At 57.1% G+C, this 13,385-nt stretch overlaps 1 protein-coding gene across 1 annotated transcript in view; it reads left to right on the forward strand.

Moving 5' to 3' along the window:
• The window catches only part of DNAH17 (dynein axonemal heavy chain 17), a 33,195-nt gene that overhangs the window by 7,831 nt on the left and 11,979 nt on the right, over window positions 1-13,385 (forward strand). The window contains exons 24-54 of the mRNA XM_065693634.1: window positions 105-257; window positions 694-942; window positions 1,166-1,288; window positions 1,506-1,853; window positions 1,928-2,019; window positions 2,171-2,297; window positions 2,504-2,656; window positions 3,069-3,194; window positions 3,277-3,384; window positions 3,535-3,666; window positions 4,069-4,229; window positions 4,316-4,472; window positions 4,871-4,975; window positions 5,109-5,266; window positions 5,837-5,975; window positions 6,447-6,674; window positions 6,831-6,968; window positions 7,188-7,320; window positions 7,584-7,711; window positions 7,826-7,974; window positions 8,119-8,401; window positions 8,550-8,723; window positions 9,315-9,522; window positions 9,607-9,772; window positions 10,347-10,449; window positions 10,626-10,773; window positions 11,452-11,543; window positions 11,734-11,895; window positions 12,023-12,187; window positions 12,315-12,506; window positions 12,821-13,087. Of these exons, the coding sequence (XP_065549706.1) occupies window positions 105-257; window positions 694-942; window positions 1,166-1,288; window positions 1,506-1,853; window positions 1,928-2,019; window positions 2,171-2,297; window positions 2,504-2,656; window positions 3,069-3,194; window positions 3,277-3,384; window positions 3,535-3,666; window positions 4,069-4,229; window positions 4,316-4,472; window positions 4,871-4,975; window positions 5,109-5,266; window positions 5,837-5,975; window positions 6,447-6,674; window positions 6,831-6,968; window positions 7,188-7,320; window positions 7,584-7,711; window positions 7,826-7,974; window positions 8,119-8,401; window positions 8,550-8,723; window positions 9,315-9,522; window positions 9,607-9,772; window positions 10,347-10,449; window positions 10,626-10,773; window positions 11,452-11,543; window positions 11,734-11,895; window positions 12,023-12,187; window positions 12,315-12,506; window positions 12,821-13,087 (5,067 nt within the window). The remainder of the gene's footprint in view (window positions 1-104; window positions 258-693; window positions 943-1,165; window positions 1,289-1,505; window positions 1,854-1,927; window positions 2,020-2,170; window positions 2,298-2,503; window positions 2,657-3,068; window positions 3,195-3,276; window positions 3,385-3,534; window positions 3,667-4,068; window positions 4,230-4,315; window positions 4,473-4,870; window positions 4,976-5,108; window positions 5,267-5,836; window positions 5,976-6,446; window positions 6,675-6,830; window positions 6,969-7,187; window positions 7,321-7,583; window positions 7,712-7,825; window positions 7,975-8,118; window positions 8,402-8,549; window positions 8,724-9,314; window positions 9,523-9,606; window positions 9,773-10,346; window positions 10,450-10,625; window positions 10,774-11,451; window positions 11,544-11,733; window positions 11,896-12,022; window positions 12,188-12,314; window positions 12,507-12,820; window positions 13,088-13,385) is intronic.

Here is a 13,385-nt window from a genome sequence, read left to right on the forward strand (position 1 = left end):
CCCATCCCCACCATGCTGCAGCAGCGACAGAGCCATTGCTAGGGTAGGGGACACGTCCCTGTCACGCTGACCCTGGCTGAGACCTTTTCTATTTCTCCTTCCAGCAACGGAAGCTGATCGCCGCCATGGAGGGTGACTTGGCTGCCCTGTCCGAGTCAGCCGGGCTGTTCGAAGTGTTGGTCCCAGAGTACAAACAGCTCAAAGCGTGCCAGCGGGAGGTGCGCCTGCTGAAGCAGCTCTGGGACATGATCGCCCTGGTACGTGCCACAGCCTGAGAGCCAGCACACGGGGAGGGCAGGAGGTGGCTGGAGACGAGGATGTGCAGAGCAGGGTCCTGGGTGCGCTGGGCTGCTCCTCATGGTTTTGAAGTTCCTGAGGCCATCAAGAGCTGCTCAGTGTATGCAGATGGTGGCTGCCGGCAGCCGTCTCAGTGAGCATGGGCACGGGGAGCCCTGGGCTTGGTGCTGGTCTCTGCACCAGGGCACGATGCCCAGCGGTGTCTTCAGGCCAAGGGCTTGACAGCAGAGTGCTGCCGGCTCCTCCGAGAGGCTCATGCCACAGGGGTGGGACAAGACACAGAGCAGGCTGTTGTCACAGCAGTAGGGCAGGTCTGCTGAGGTGGGGCTGTGCATCCGAGCACGGGCGCTGGGCAGGAACGCTTCTGCTAACTGGAGCATGCATTCCCAAATTCAGGTTAACACCTATATTGACGACTGGAAGGCCACCAGGTGGAAGGATATTGATGTTGAGCAGATGGATATCGACTGTAAGAAGTTTGCTAAAGACATTAGGAGCTTGGATAAGGAGATGAGAAGCTGGGATGCATTCATAGGGCTGGACACCAGTGTGAAGAACATGATAACGTCCCTGCGCGCCATGAACGAGCTGCAGAACCCGGCCATCAGGGACCGGCACTGGCAGGAGCTCATGCAGGCAACCCAGGTGCTCTGAACACTCCCACCCCTCCCTGCCTCCAACCCCTGGCCTGGGAGGCTCCTGGGATTTGCACCCATCACAGGAAGCATGCAATCGCTTTTAAATGCTGTCCGTAAGCAAATGTTTGTGTAGGGTCTTAAACCTGAGCGTCAATGAGCTCATTTGGGTGAGAACTGGGCTGCCCCTGCCAAGGGGAGTCCATGTCCCAGCGGTGCTGGTTCTGCTCCAGGTGAACTTCACCATGTCTGAGGACACAACCCTTGCGGATCTGCTGCAGCTGAACCTGCACAACTTTGAGGATGAGGTTCATGGAATCGTGGACAAAGCCATAAAGGAGTTAGGAATGGAGAAGGTAACTGGGGCTCAGCTCCTCCCCTGCATTGCTGAGATCCCTGCTCTGGTGTGGCTCTGTGCTGTCAGCACTCGTGTTCCTGCTCCAGGGGCTGGAGTCCACACACAGGGCAGTACCATGGAGCTCATCCCCTGGAGGAGACGTTCCTGCCGCTGCCTCTCCACAGGGCCTGGGACTCGGCACCACAGAGTCCAGCTCGTTTCTCACCCATCTGCAGGTGCTGAGCAGCCTGGACGCTACCTGGGCAACAATGGAGTTTGAGCATGAGCCCCACCCCAGGACCGGCATCATGCTGCTCAAGGCGGATGAGGACCTCATCGAGACGCTGGAGGACAACCAAGTGCAACTGCAGAACTTGATGACCTCCAAGTACCTCGCCTTCTTCCTTCAGGAGGTGTCATCCTGGCAGTACAAGCTGTCGACCGCTGACACCATTATCAGCATCTGGTTTGAGGTACAGAGGACATGGAGTCACCTGGAAAGCATCTTCATTGGCTCCGAAGACATCCGCAGCCAGCTGCCAGAGGACTCGAAGCATTTTGAGGCCATTGATAAGGATTTCAAAGTGCGAAGCCTGTTCCTGGGGCCCGGGAGCTCGTCGCTGCTTCGGGTAGAGCTGAAGCATTTTTCTTCCTGCAGGAGTTAATGGCTGATGCAGTAAAAACTCCCAATGTGATTGAAGCTACAAACAAGAGTGGTCTCTACGAGAAGCTGGAAGGGTTGCAGAAGAGGTGAGGTTTGAACTGTCCTGGTGAAGCATGACAGAGAGGCCAAAGGAGGAGTTTGATTTCTCCCAAGTGGCGTTTGTCTCAACATGACAAGTACTTACCAAAACTACCACACCAGGGCTTAACTGCAGGCTATTTCCTTGTTTTCTGTTAGATTGGTGGCCTGTGAGAAGGCCTTGGCTGAATACCTCGAGACGAAAAGGCTGGTTTTTCCCAGATTCTACTTCATTTCCTCTGCAGACCTGCTTGATATCTTATCTAACGGGAACGAGCCAGTTGAAGTAAGGGTTGTGTGCAAAGTGTGGAGATAAGTCCTGTGTCTCCTGTGTGCTCACTTGTTACAGCAGTTTTCAGTCCTAAGGGGCAGGACGCCAGCCCTGGTACCCTCCTTCTCGGGGATGCAGCACCACAAGAGCCATGCGGGAAGGCGGTGACCACAGCTCTGTGCAGGATGGGGGTCCCTGACCGGCCGTGCCTCTGTCCTCAGGTGTCCCGTCACCTCGCGAAGTTGTTTGACAGCCTGGCCAAGCTGAAGTTGAAGAAAGGTGTGGATAAAAAGCCCATGAAGCTTGCACTGGGGATGTTCAGTCTGGATGAGGAGTACGTGACTTTTGATGCACACTGCAACCTGTCTGGGCAGGTGAGCTGAGCCGCGCGGAGCCTGCGCGGACAGGGGCAGGCGTGCGCAGGTTCGGGATGGGGATGAGCCCTGTGCTTGCTGGGCACTAACAGCAGTTCAAGATGCAGCTGTGAAGCCTTTCAGATGCAAAAGCCCAGAAATGGGATCTGCACTATGGGCTAACAGCGCTGCAGCAGCATCGGAGTCATCTCAGCCCCCTCAGGTGGTCACAGGGGGTTCTCCCCACACTGTTGGCCCCCCTCAGCCCATACCCCATAAACTGCCACGGGAAGTGTCCTGCAGGCCCGTGCCGGTGTCTGCCAGGAGCCTGGCGTGGTGCGCAGGCAGAAGCTCGCTGTGCGGCGCAGTGTGGGGTCACACACAGGCCGGAAGGGAGCCGCTCGCTCAGGGTTTGGTGGATGTGACCCTCTAGGTGGAGGTTTGGCTGAACCGAGTGCTGGCCAGCATGCGCTCCACGCTGCGGTCCCTCATCCTTGAGGCCATGGTCACCTACGAGGAGAAGCCACGGGAGCAGTGGGCATTCGACTACCCCGCACAGGTGGGAGCTGCCCTCCCACAGCCTTCCTGGGACTGGGATGTTTCCCTTGATGGCCACATTTTCTCCCTGTGCTTTGCTGCAGGTTGCTCTGACATGCACCCAGATCTGGTGGACCACAGAAGTTGGCATGGCCTTTTCGAGGCTGGAGGAAGGCTATGAGAACGCAATGAAGGATTACAACAAAAAGCAGGTTGGCATTCCTGCCAGCCTGAGGTGACCTGCGCTGGAGCTGTCCTGCAGCCCCTCTCTGCTTGGAAGAGGAGAGGTCTGGTCCAGGGCATCACTGAGAGATGGGCAAATAATGACATCAGTTTCCTGTTCATCATCTTCCCTTCCTCAGATTGGTCAGCTAAATGCTCTGATTTCACTACTCATCGGACACCTCGCTCCTGGAGACAGGATGAAGATCATGACAATCTGCACCATTGACGTCCATGCCAGGGATGTTGTGGCCAAAATGATCCTTGCAAAGGTATTCATTACAAGAGGGTATTTTTACTGCTTGGTGTCCTGGCACCTCTGAGCACGGATTCCCCGTTATTTTATCACTTCTCAATATTTTCTCAGTACCCCGATAGTGTGAGTAAAGCACACCTGGGGTGTCAGGGTGCATGGGGGGGGCTGGGAAGGTGAAGGCACGACTGGGGCAGGCGAGACCACGCTGGGGCTCGTGCAAAGCCAGCTCCAGGAGCAGCTTTGCCGGTTCCCGCTGTAACCCTCAGCGTGGGGCTGTGCACGGGCACATGGAGGGATGATCCTCACCCACCCCAGCGCTGCACTGGGACCTGCCTGCACCCTCTCCTCATGCACAGGGGTGGGAATGGTCCTGGTGTGCGTGCGGGAGCTCAGCGGGTCGGGATCGGCTGCCCCGCAGGTGGAGAGCGCGCAGGAGTTCATGTGGCAGTCGCAGCTCCGGCACCGCTGGGACAGCGGGATGAAGCACTGCTGCATCAACATCTGCGACGCGCAGCTCCAGTACTCGTACGAGTACCTGGGGAACACGCCGCGCCTGGTCATCACGCCGCTGACGGACAGGTGGGTGCTCGGCTCCCCGGTCCCGCCGTGGCGCCGGGGCCGTGCGCGCTGCCGGCACCACTCAGCCTCGTGTCCGCCTGCCGCAGGTGCTACATCACCCTCACGCAGTCCCTGCACCTTTACATGGGGGGAGCCCCCGCTGGGCCCGCAGGCACCGGGAAGACAGAGACCACCAAGGACCTGGGCCGGGCTGTGGGCATGATGGTCTACGTCTTCAACTGCTCCGAGCAGATGGACTACAAGGTATGGAAAGGGACGGTGGCACTGAGGTGAGAGTCAGGGGGTGCCCACCAAGATGGGGGGGGACCCTCTGCCGGGAGGCACCACTGCAGAGTGCAGCCCGTGTGTCTGACTGCAGCATCCACCACCAGTGCCCTAAAGCTGCTCTATCCCTGCCACAACACGTGTGGGTCCAGCAGCAGCCCCTGGTGCCTTCCTGTGTCACTCATTCCCACCACAGCTTCAGCCAGCTCATGTCCATGGAATCCCGGGGGACCCTCGGGAGCTGTAACACTGGGGGCCATTTCCCTAGGGCACAGCACTAACCACAAAAGCAAGAGCAGCTCCCAGGACTTGAGCTGTTTTAACCAATCCCCGTATTGCAGTCTCTGTGTAAAGCATCTCTGGTGCTCTCCCTGCAGTCCTGTGGCAATATCTACAAAGGCCTGGCTCAGACCGGCGCCTGGGGCTGCTTCGATGAGTTCAACCGCATTGCAGTGGAGGTGTTGTCCGTGATCGCTGTGCAGGTACGTGCTCTCCGTGCACGCCAGCACTGCTCATGGCATGTCAGACCTCCAGGCTCACCTTCCAGGGTGGCTGGTGAGGGTGAGCACAGGGACCTGTGGTGCTGCCAGCACCGACACCTCTACTTGCTGGCAGGTGAAGTCTATTCAAGATGCAATTCGTGCCAAGAAGAAAACCTTCAGTTTCCTTGGAGAGACGATCAGCCTGGTCCCATCAGTTGGGCTCTTCATCACCATGAACCCTGGCTATGCAGGACGGACAGAACTTCCTGAAAACTTAAAAGCTCTGTTCAGGTAACTGTAGGTAGATGGGTCTGTGTGTGACTGCAGTAACTGCAGCATTTACCTCCGCAGCAACACTCGTGTGCTGCATCCATAACATGACCTCAGCCCCTGCTAGTGCAGGTAAGGGTGTTTGTGCTGGGGACACCTTGTTTCCCAGGACAGCCCCTGCTCAGAGCCCTGGGGTGCTCAGAGGCTGCTCAGCCTGGGGACAGGATGCTTGAGGTGTCCAGCTGCCACCTTGAGCTACAAATCCAGTTGAGAACAGTTAAAAGAGATGGTTAAACACTGAAGGGGTGGCCCAGGGGTGCTGTGGGATCTTTGCCCTTGGAGAAACCCAAGCTGTGACTGCAGAAGGCTCAGGGTGACCTGATCCAGTTGTGACACTCTGCTTGGAGCAGAAAGCTGGACAAGAGACCCCCAGAGCCCCCAGCCAGTGTAAATCACTGCCTAGCTCTCTGATGCTAATAGCAGGGAACGAGTTATATTGACAACTCAGGTGCAAATTCTTGCTGGCTGTGGGAGGATGAGGGGTTGTGGGTGCCCATGCACAGCCCCGCAAACCAGCACTCTCTTTCACAGGCCCTGTGCCATGGTGGTCCCCGATTTTGAGCTGATATGTGAAATCATGCTTGTTGCAGAAGGTTTTATGGATGCGAAGCTCCTAGCAAGAAAGTTCATTACTCTGTATGCACTCTGCAAAGAGCTTCTGTCTAAACAGGTATTTTCACAGTATTGCACAGCTCTTGAAGATGAAAGAGCTCACTTGAATTTCAAATCTGATGGATTGTAGTAAGACTGTTGGTAGTAATGTGCTGGCTGATGTTCTGCATAGCTCAGGCCTATGGCTGGGTAAATTCCACTTCCACGCTGGTGCATCATCTGGCATATTTCTGCCTTACAGAAGAAATCAAGAATTCCAAAACCAGAATCAAATAGAATACAGTCAGTTAAGATGAGAGCATCCAGATATTATTCATCTCAGCAGAAGTGATTCACAAGAAACACATGCTTCCAGGAAAGAAGCCCAGGCTAGGGCTTGTCCCGTAAATAAGCTCTCTTCATGGCCAGTTGTCTGGACACTGTGGACAAGCTGGGGGTGGGGTGATAGAGAGGGTGTTCCTCAGTAGTGTTGGTTAAAGCAGTTCTCCCTCACCACAGATAAAGTCTGATACTTTGCTGCCTGTCACAGGACCACTATGACTGGGGACTGCGGGCTATCAAGTCTGTGCTGGTGGTGGCAGGCTCCTTGAAGAGAGAGGACCCGAACTCTGCTGAGGACCAAGTTCTGATGAGAGCTTTAAGAGACTTCAACATCCCCAAGATCGTGACAGACGACTTGCCCGTCTTCATGGGGCTGATTGGAGACCTGTTCCCAGCCCTGGATGTTCCCAGGAAGCGGGACCTCCAACTTGAGAAGGTGTGAACCCAGAGCCCCCCCAGCCCTGGCAGGGTCCGGAGGCTGAAGGTGCACTGGGCACATTTGGGGGAAGCCAGGTGGTCTCTGGGGTCTTGCAGAGGCTATGGCGGCTGCCTGCGGTCAGTGCCTGTGGTCAATGCCTGCTCTCCCCCCCAGGTCATTAAGCAGTCTGTGCTGGAGCTGAAGCTGCAGGCAGAGGAGAGCTTCGTGCTGAAGGTGGTGCAGCTGGAGGAGCTGCTGCAAGTGAGACATTCCGTCTTTGTCATCGGCAACGCCGGCTGCGGCAAGTCCCAGGTAGCTGCCAAACCATCCCTGAGGACACGGGTCCCCTCCTGCCCCTGGTCAAGCACATCCCATGGCCTCTCCCATCCTCTCAGATGCCTCTGCCAGCCGCAGCCAGCAGCTGTGCCTGGGTCAGGGATGGCAGCGCAGCCGGTGCCCATGGCCACACCAGACCCTCGAGCACCGCAAGTGCCGAGCCCAGCACCACGGCTGCACGGTTCCTCTGCGCAGGTGCTGCGGTCGCTCAACAAGACGTACAGAAACATGAAGCTGAAGCCAGTCACCGTGGACCTCGACCCCAAGGCTGTGACCTGCGATGAGCTGTTCGGCATTATTCACCCGTCCACGCGGCAGTGGAAGGACGGTGAGACACCAGTGCTGTGAGCGGCCACTTACCCGCGTGGGAAGCGGCACAAGCCATCCTGCAGCAGCTTTATGATTCACTTCACAAAGCATGTCTCTGTTAACACTTTGGGATGTGGTGGTGGAATGGGAAGAACTTTTCTTGGGGCATTTTAGTGGAGTGTGAGGGAGGAGGAACATGGTTCAGGGAAGCACCCAGCCCTGTGTGTCCCCCCAGCAAACGTTGCTCAAAAGAACAAATTTATGTGTCTCTCTATGGGGCAGGTCTGTTTTCTACAGCAATGCGTGACCTGGCCAACATCACACATAAAGGGCCCAAGTGGATCATCCTCGATGGAGATATTGACCCCATGTGGATTGAGTCCCTGAACACAGTCATGGATGACAATAAGGTCAGTGTCGTCACACCCCAGGAGCTTTACTTGCTCATTACTTCAAGGTGATCGGATGTGTTCATGCCTGTGCCCCAAGATCAAGGCATGCCCCCATTATGGGCTGCTCCCCAGGTTCTCACCTTGGCCAGCAACGAGCGCATCCCCCTCAACCCCACCATGCGGCTCCTCTTTGAGATCAGCCACCTGCGGACTGCCACACCGGCCACCGTGTCCCGGGCAGGAATCCTCTACATCAACCCTGCTGACCTGGGCTGGAGCCCGTGAGCCCGGGGAGGGAGATGGATGGGATGGAAGGGAAGGGAAGGGAAGGGAAGGGAAGGGAAGGGAAGGGAAGGGAAGGGAAGGGAAGGGAAGGGTGCTGGCTCCCGTGCACTTGCCTGCAGCCCTGCCTGTCCCTCTGGCAGCATTGTGACCAGCTGGATCGAGACGAGGACAGTGCAGTCCGAGAAGGCCAGTCTGACAATCCTCTTTGACAAGTACCTGCCAGTGTGCCTAGAGAAGCACAAGACTGGATTCAAGACGATCACCCCTATCCCTGAGGTCACGCTGATACAGATGGTGCTGTTCCTGCTCGAGTGCCTCCTGACGCCACAGAATGTACCGCCAGACTCATCCCGGGACCTCTATGAGCTCTACTTCATCTTTGCCTGTATCTGGGCCTTTGGTGGGGCCCTGTTCCAGGACCAGGTACAGCTGTAGGACCAAGTACCCAGCGCCTGCCCGCGCATCCCTGCTCATCAGAGCCTCCTGCCCGCGGCTGCGTCCCCCCGTACGATACCAAAGCAGCAGATGCTAAAGGAAGTTTCTGAGTTGTTCTCCATTTGGTTCCTCCCAGCTCATGGATTACCGCCTGGAGTTCAGCAAGTGGTGGCTGAACGAATTCAAAACCATCAAGTTTCCTTCTCAGGGGACAATTTTTGACTACTTCATTGATCCGGAATCGAAGAGATTCACACTCTGGTCTGAAAAAGTGCCAGAATTCGACCTCAACCCCGATGTGCCTTTGCAGGTGGGTATTCTCCACAGGCTCTCTGTGGTTATGTGGTTTATTTGTCTGTTACTCCATGGGCTTCGGCACGAGGCCGACCCCATCCATGGTTCTGCTTCACCCCATGGAAACCTCAGCGGGGCTGCAAGTTCCGACTCCTCTTTTTTAATTTCAGGTCAACCTCTGGCTTTGTGGCTTCTCACGAGATAATTAATCACTGTTGTCTGAAAGCAAAAATGTGCTTTACAACTTTATTTACGTGTGTTTTGAAATGCTGTCCTGAGGGAGGGGGCTTGTGTCAGGGAAAGGGCCGGGGGCCAGGGGTGGATTTGGTTCCTGCGATGGCTGAGCAAAGCCACTGGAACAGTTTCAGGATCTGGGCTGCACTGCTTTAATAACTCTGACAGCTCCTAGTTTTGCTCAGAAAATCTTTAGAATAACCAAGCACCTGAGACTTTTGCTTTAGAGAGGGACCAGGTTTGTGCAGAGAAAGCATCTTCTGTGAGACCAGGTGGCACTGCTGGGAGAGCCAGGCACGGCTGCAGCACCCGCCTGCAAACGACTCCAGCAGCAAGAGGTGAGCTCCGGGGACTGACGGTGCCATTTCCCCAGGCCTCCCTGGTGCACACCACCGAGACCATCCGCCTGCGCTTCTTCATGGACCTGCTGATGGAGAAGAAAAAGCCAGTGATGCTGGTGGGCAACGCAGGGACGGGGAAGTCAGTCCTGATGCGGGACAAGCTCGAGACGCTCAGCACAGACGAATACCTCGTGCAGTTTGTGCCCTTTAACTTCTACACCACCTCAGCCATGCTGCAGGGTAAGGCCAGCCCGAGCTGCAGACGGCCCTGCTCCGGGCTGTGCCCCATGGCACTGCCCCACTGCTCATCTCCTCCCAATGCAGCTGTCCTTGAGAAGCCCCTGGAGAAGAAATCCGGGAGGAACTACGGCCCGCCCGGGAGCAAGCGGCTCATCTACTTCATCGACGATATGAACATGCCGGAGGTGGACAAGTACGGCACCGTGGCACCGCACACGCTCATCCGGCAGCACATGGACCACGGGCACTGGTGGGTATCTGGCCAGCGGCCCCTGCCATGGGACCTTGGTGACCCTCCGCCTGGCAATCCCGTGCCATGCTGGCACCTCTCCCAGCTGTGCCTTGCCTGTGCTGCCTCCTGCACCACACTGCTGCAGAGCTGAGCCTCCTGTTCCGCCGCAGCCTGCTCATTCCTGGAGCTGCGGGGAAGGCTTTGGCAGGGGAATGGGAAAACTCCCTGCTGGGGACTCCAAACCCCACCCAAAGCAAGCAGCCGCGCTGCCAGCACCGGCGGGGAAGCCCTGGCAGGGTTCCCAGTGCCTGGCAATGCCTGGTGCAGTGCAGAAGGCTCCCTTGAGAAGGGGGAAGAGGTGGCAAGTGCCAGCTGCCATGGAGAGGCTTGGGGCCAGGTCTGGCTATGGGGTGCAGGAAGGGCCCCACGTAGCATTGCCGAGAGCAGTGCCAGGCTTTGCTGAGCACCAGGGAAATGGGGATCCCTGTTCCCACATCCCCCCAGATGGGGCTTCATGGGGCTGGTGGGGCACAGTCTAACTGGAGAAACCCATCTCTGGGGAAAGCATTTCACAGTGCTGGTCCCTGTGCAGGTATGACAGGACCAAACTGACCCTGAAGGACATACACAACTGCCAGTATGTGGCCTGCATGAACCCGACTGCAGGGTCCTTCACCATCGACTCCAGGCTGCAGGTACACAGGATGCACAGGGATGGGGGCTTGTCCCAGTGGGTTCACTGTCCTGGAACTGGACCAAGGTGGAGTGAGATGGGATGGGATGGGGTCGGATGGGGGACATCACGGTGCAGGAAGCCTGCATCAACCTATGCAGGGCAAAACTCCTGCCTGAAGTTTTGCCCCTGGCACAGCGACACTTCTGCGTCTTTGCCGTGAGCTTTCCGGGCCAGGAGGCCCTGCTGAGCGTGTACAGCACCATCCTCGCACAGCACCTCGCCCTGCAGAAGATGCCTGTGGCTGTGCAGAAGCTGCAGTCACAGCTGGTCACAGCAGCACTGGGTGAGCCCCTGCCGCTCCCAGGGGAATGGGGCAGTGTCCTGGGCTCAGCAGTAGCAGCCATTTTGCTCCTTCTCAGTAGCTGGTGCAGTGCTGTGGTTTTGACTTTCAGCCGGGGAACAGCGCTGATAACACCGATGGTTTCAGTTGCTGCTCAGTGATGTTTACTCTGACCAAAGACTTTGTGAGCCTCATGCTCTGCCAGGGAGGAGGGGAAGCCGGGAGGCAGCAGAGACAGGACACCTGACCCAAACTAGCCAAAGGGGTTTTCCATACCTCAGCACATCATGCCCAGTATAGAAACCAGGGGCAGTTACCCGGAAGGGTTAGATCACTGCTCGGGTCGAGCTGGGTATCGGTCTGCGGGTGGTGAGCGGTTGTATTCTCTTCCCTTGTTATTTCCCTTATCATTATTATTATCATTGGAGGTAGCAGCAGTGGGTTTGTGTCCTACCTTAGTTACTGGGCTGCTCTTATCTCAACCTGTGGGAGTTACGTTCGTTCCATTCTCCTCCCCATCCCTCCGCGAGCAGGGGGAGGAAGAAGGGGTGGGGGGAGTGAGCAAGTGGCTGCGTGGTTCTGAGTTACCGGCTGGGCTTAAACCATGACAGGAGGGCACCAGCACTGGGAGCCCCGCTGGGAGCCCTGTGCCAGCCGCTCACCCCCAGTTCCTGCCCACAGCCCTCCACCAGAAAGTCGCCTCCACCTTCTTGCCAACAGCCATCAAGTTTCACTACCTCTTCAACCTGCGGGACCTCTCCAATATATTCCAGGTAGTGCGAGGGCTCTTTCCTCTAACACATCTGTATTCCGTTTTCACCCTTATTCTTTCCCTGCATCCTGAGTCCTTGCAGTGCACCACATCCCTGTAATGTACTAAGTTCCCAAAGGCAACCTTTTAAACTCGGCTCCGAGTAGCCGTAAGACAACCCCCAAAGACTGAGGCACTCGTGTGTCTGTCAGGGTTTGTTGTTCTCCACCCCTGAATGCCTGAAAAGCCCCGTGGAGCTGGTGCGCCTCTGGCTGCACGAAGCTGAGCGGGTGTACAGAGACAAGCTCGTCGACGAAAAGGATCAAGCAACCTTCAGGAAGGTGCTGGGGGACACCTGCAAGAAGTACTTTGAGGTAAGTTTGCTGGAAAATGAGCGAGGGCCCCAGCCCGGTGGGGATGAGCCCCACAGCTGAGCCCCACAGCTGAGCCCCATGGCTGAGCCCCATGGCTGAGGCCCACAGCGGGCACCGCTTTTCCCAGAACCTCGGCGAGGACGTGTTGTTCGCCAAGCCCAACATCTTCTGCCACTTCGCCCAGGGCATGGGGGATCCCAAGTACTTGCCGGTGCCGAGCTGGCCTGCCCTCAACAAGCTGCTGGGGGAAGCCCTGGACAGCTACAACGAGGTGAACGCGGCCATGAACCTGGTGAGTGCCGGGGCAGCGCTCGCGCCTCCCACAGCGTCCTCCTGCTTGGGTTTGTTCGCTTTGGGGTGTTTGCTGCTTTTCCAGCTGAAATTCAGAGCACGGAGCTTTCCCCTCCTGGTCTCTTCAGGTGCTCTTTGAAGATGCAGCATCTCATATCTGCAGAATTAGTCGGATCTTGGAGTCTCCCTGGGGCAACGCGCTACTGGTGGGGGTTGGAGGCAGCGGAAAGCAGAGCCTGGCGCGGCTGGCAGCTTATATGAGCAACCTGAAAGTGTTTCAGATCATGCTGAAGAAAGGCTACAGCATCCAGGACCTGAAGGTGAGCGCAGCTTTCCTCCAGGCCCCTGGGCGGGTGGGCATGGCTCTGCTCTCCTTGCTGCACCCTGCCATCTGCTCAGAGGTGCTTCCTGAGCACCCGTGGGTCCTGCCCCCAGGGACGGGCAGGAGCTGCTCCTGAGAGCAGAGGTGGTGCAGGCAGCCCTGGCAGATGACCCTGTCTGAGCAGGGCAGGAGGCACCCGGCTTCTTCCCAAAGACACCATCCTGGCTTCCCAGGGCAGCCCAAGGGTGCCGAGCTGCACCAGCCACTGTGGAGGGGCTGAAGGGGGGACATCGGTTTCTCTCCCTTGCCCAGCTGGACCTCGCTGCCCAGTACATGAAGGCGGCAGTGAAGAACGTCCCCACCGTGCTCCTGATGACAGACTCCCAAGTCGCTGAAGAAGCATTCCTGGTCCTAATCAATGATTTCCTGGCGTCTGGGGAGGTGCCGGGGCTCTTCCAGGATGATGAACTAGAAGACATTTTCAATGCCATGAAACCCGAAGTGAAATACCTTGGATTGCAGGATACAAGGGAAAACTGCTGGAAAGTATTTATAGAGAAAGCCAGGCGTCAGCTGAAGGTGGGTGTTCACTCGGGAGGGGGCTCTTGGTGCTCCCTGTTTGCAGACAGGACACCCAGAACTGGTTCATTACAGGGTGGTGGGTTTGGGTGAAATGTTCTCAAATGCTCCTCAGACAACGGTGCACCCCCAGCCCCAGGGGCAGATCGGGGTGAGCAGCACACAGTGGTGCTCCTGCCAGCCCCATGACAGCCCACTCAGCACTGCTGACAACCCCAGCCCTATGAGACCCCACTCAGCACTGCTGACAACCCCAGCCCTATGAGACCCCACTCAGCACTGCTGACAACCCCAGCCC

This window comes from Lathamus discolor, chromosome 13 (assembly GCF_037157495.1).
Source record: "Lathamus discolor isolate bLatDis1 chromosome 13, bLatDis1.hap1, whole genome shotgun sequence".
Lineage (NCBI taxonomy): Eukaryota > Metazoa > Chordata > Aves > Psittaciformes > Psittacidae > Lathamus > Lathamus discolor.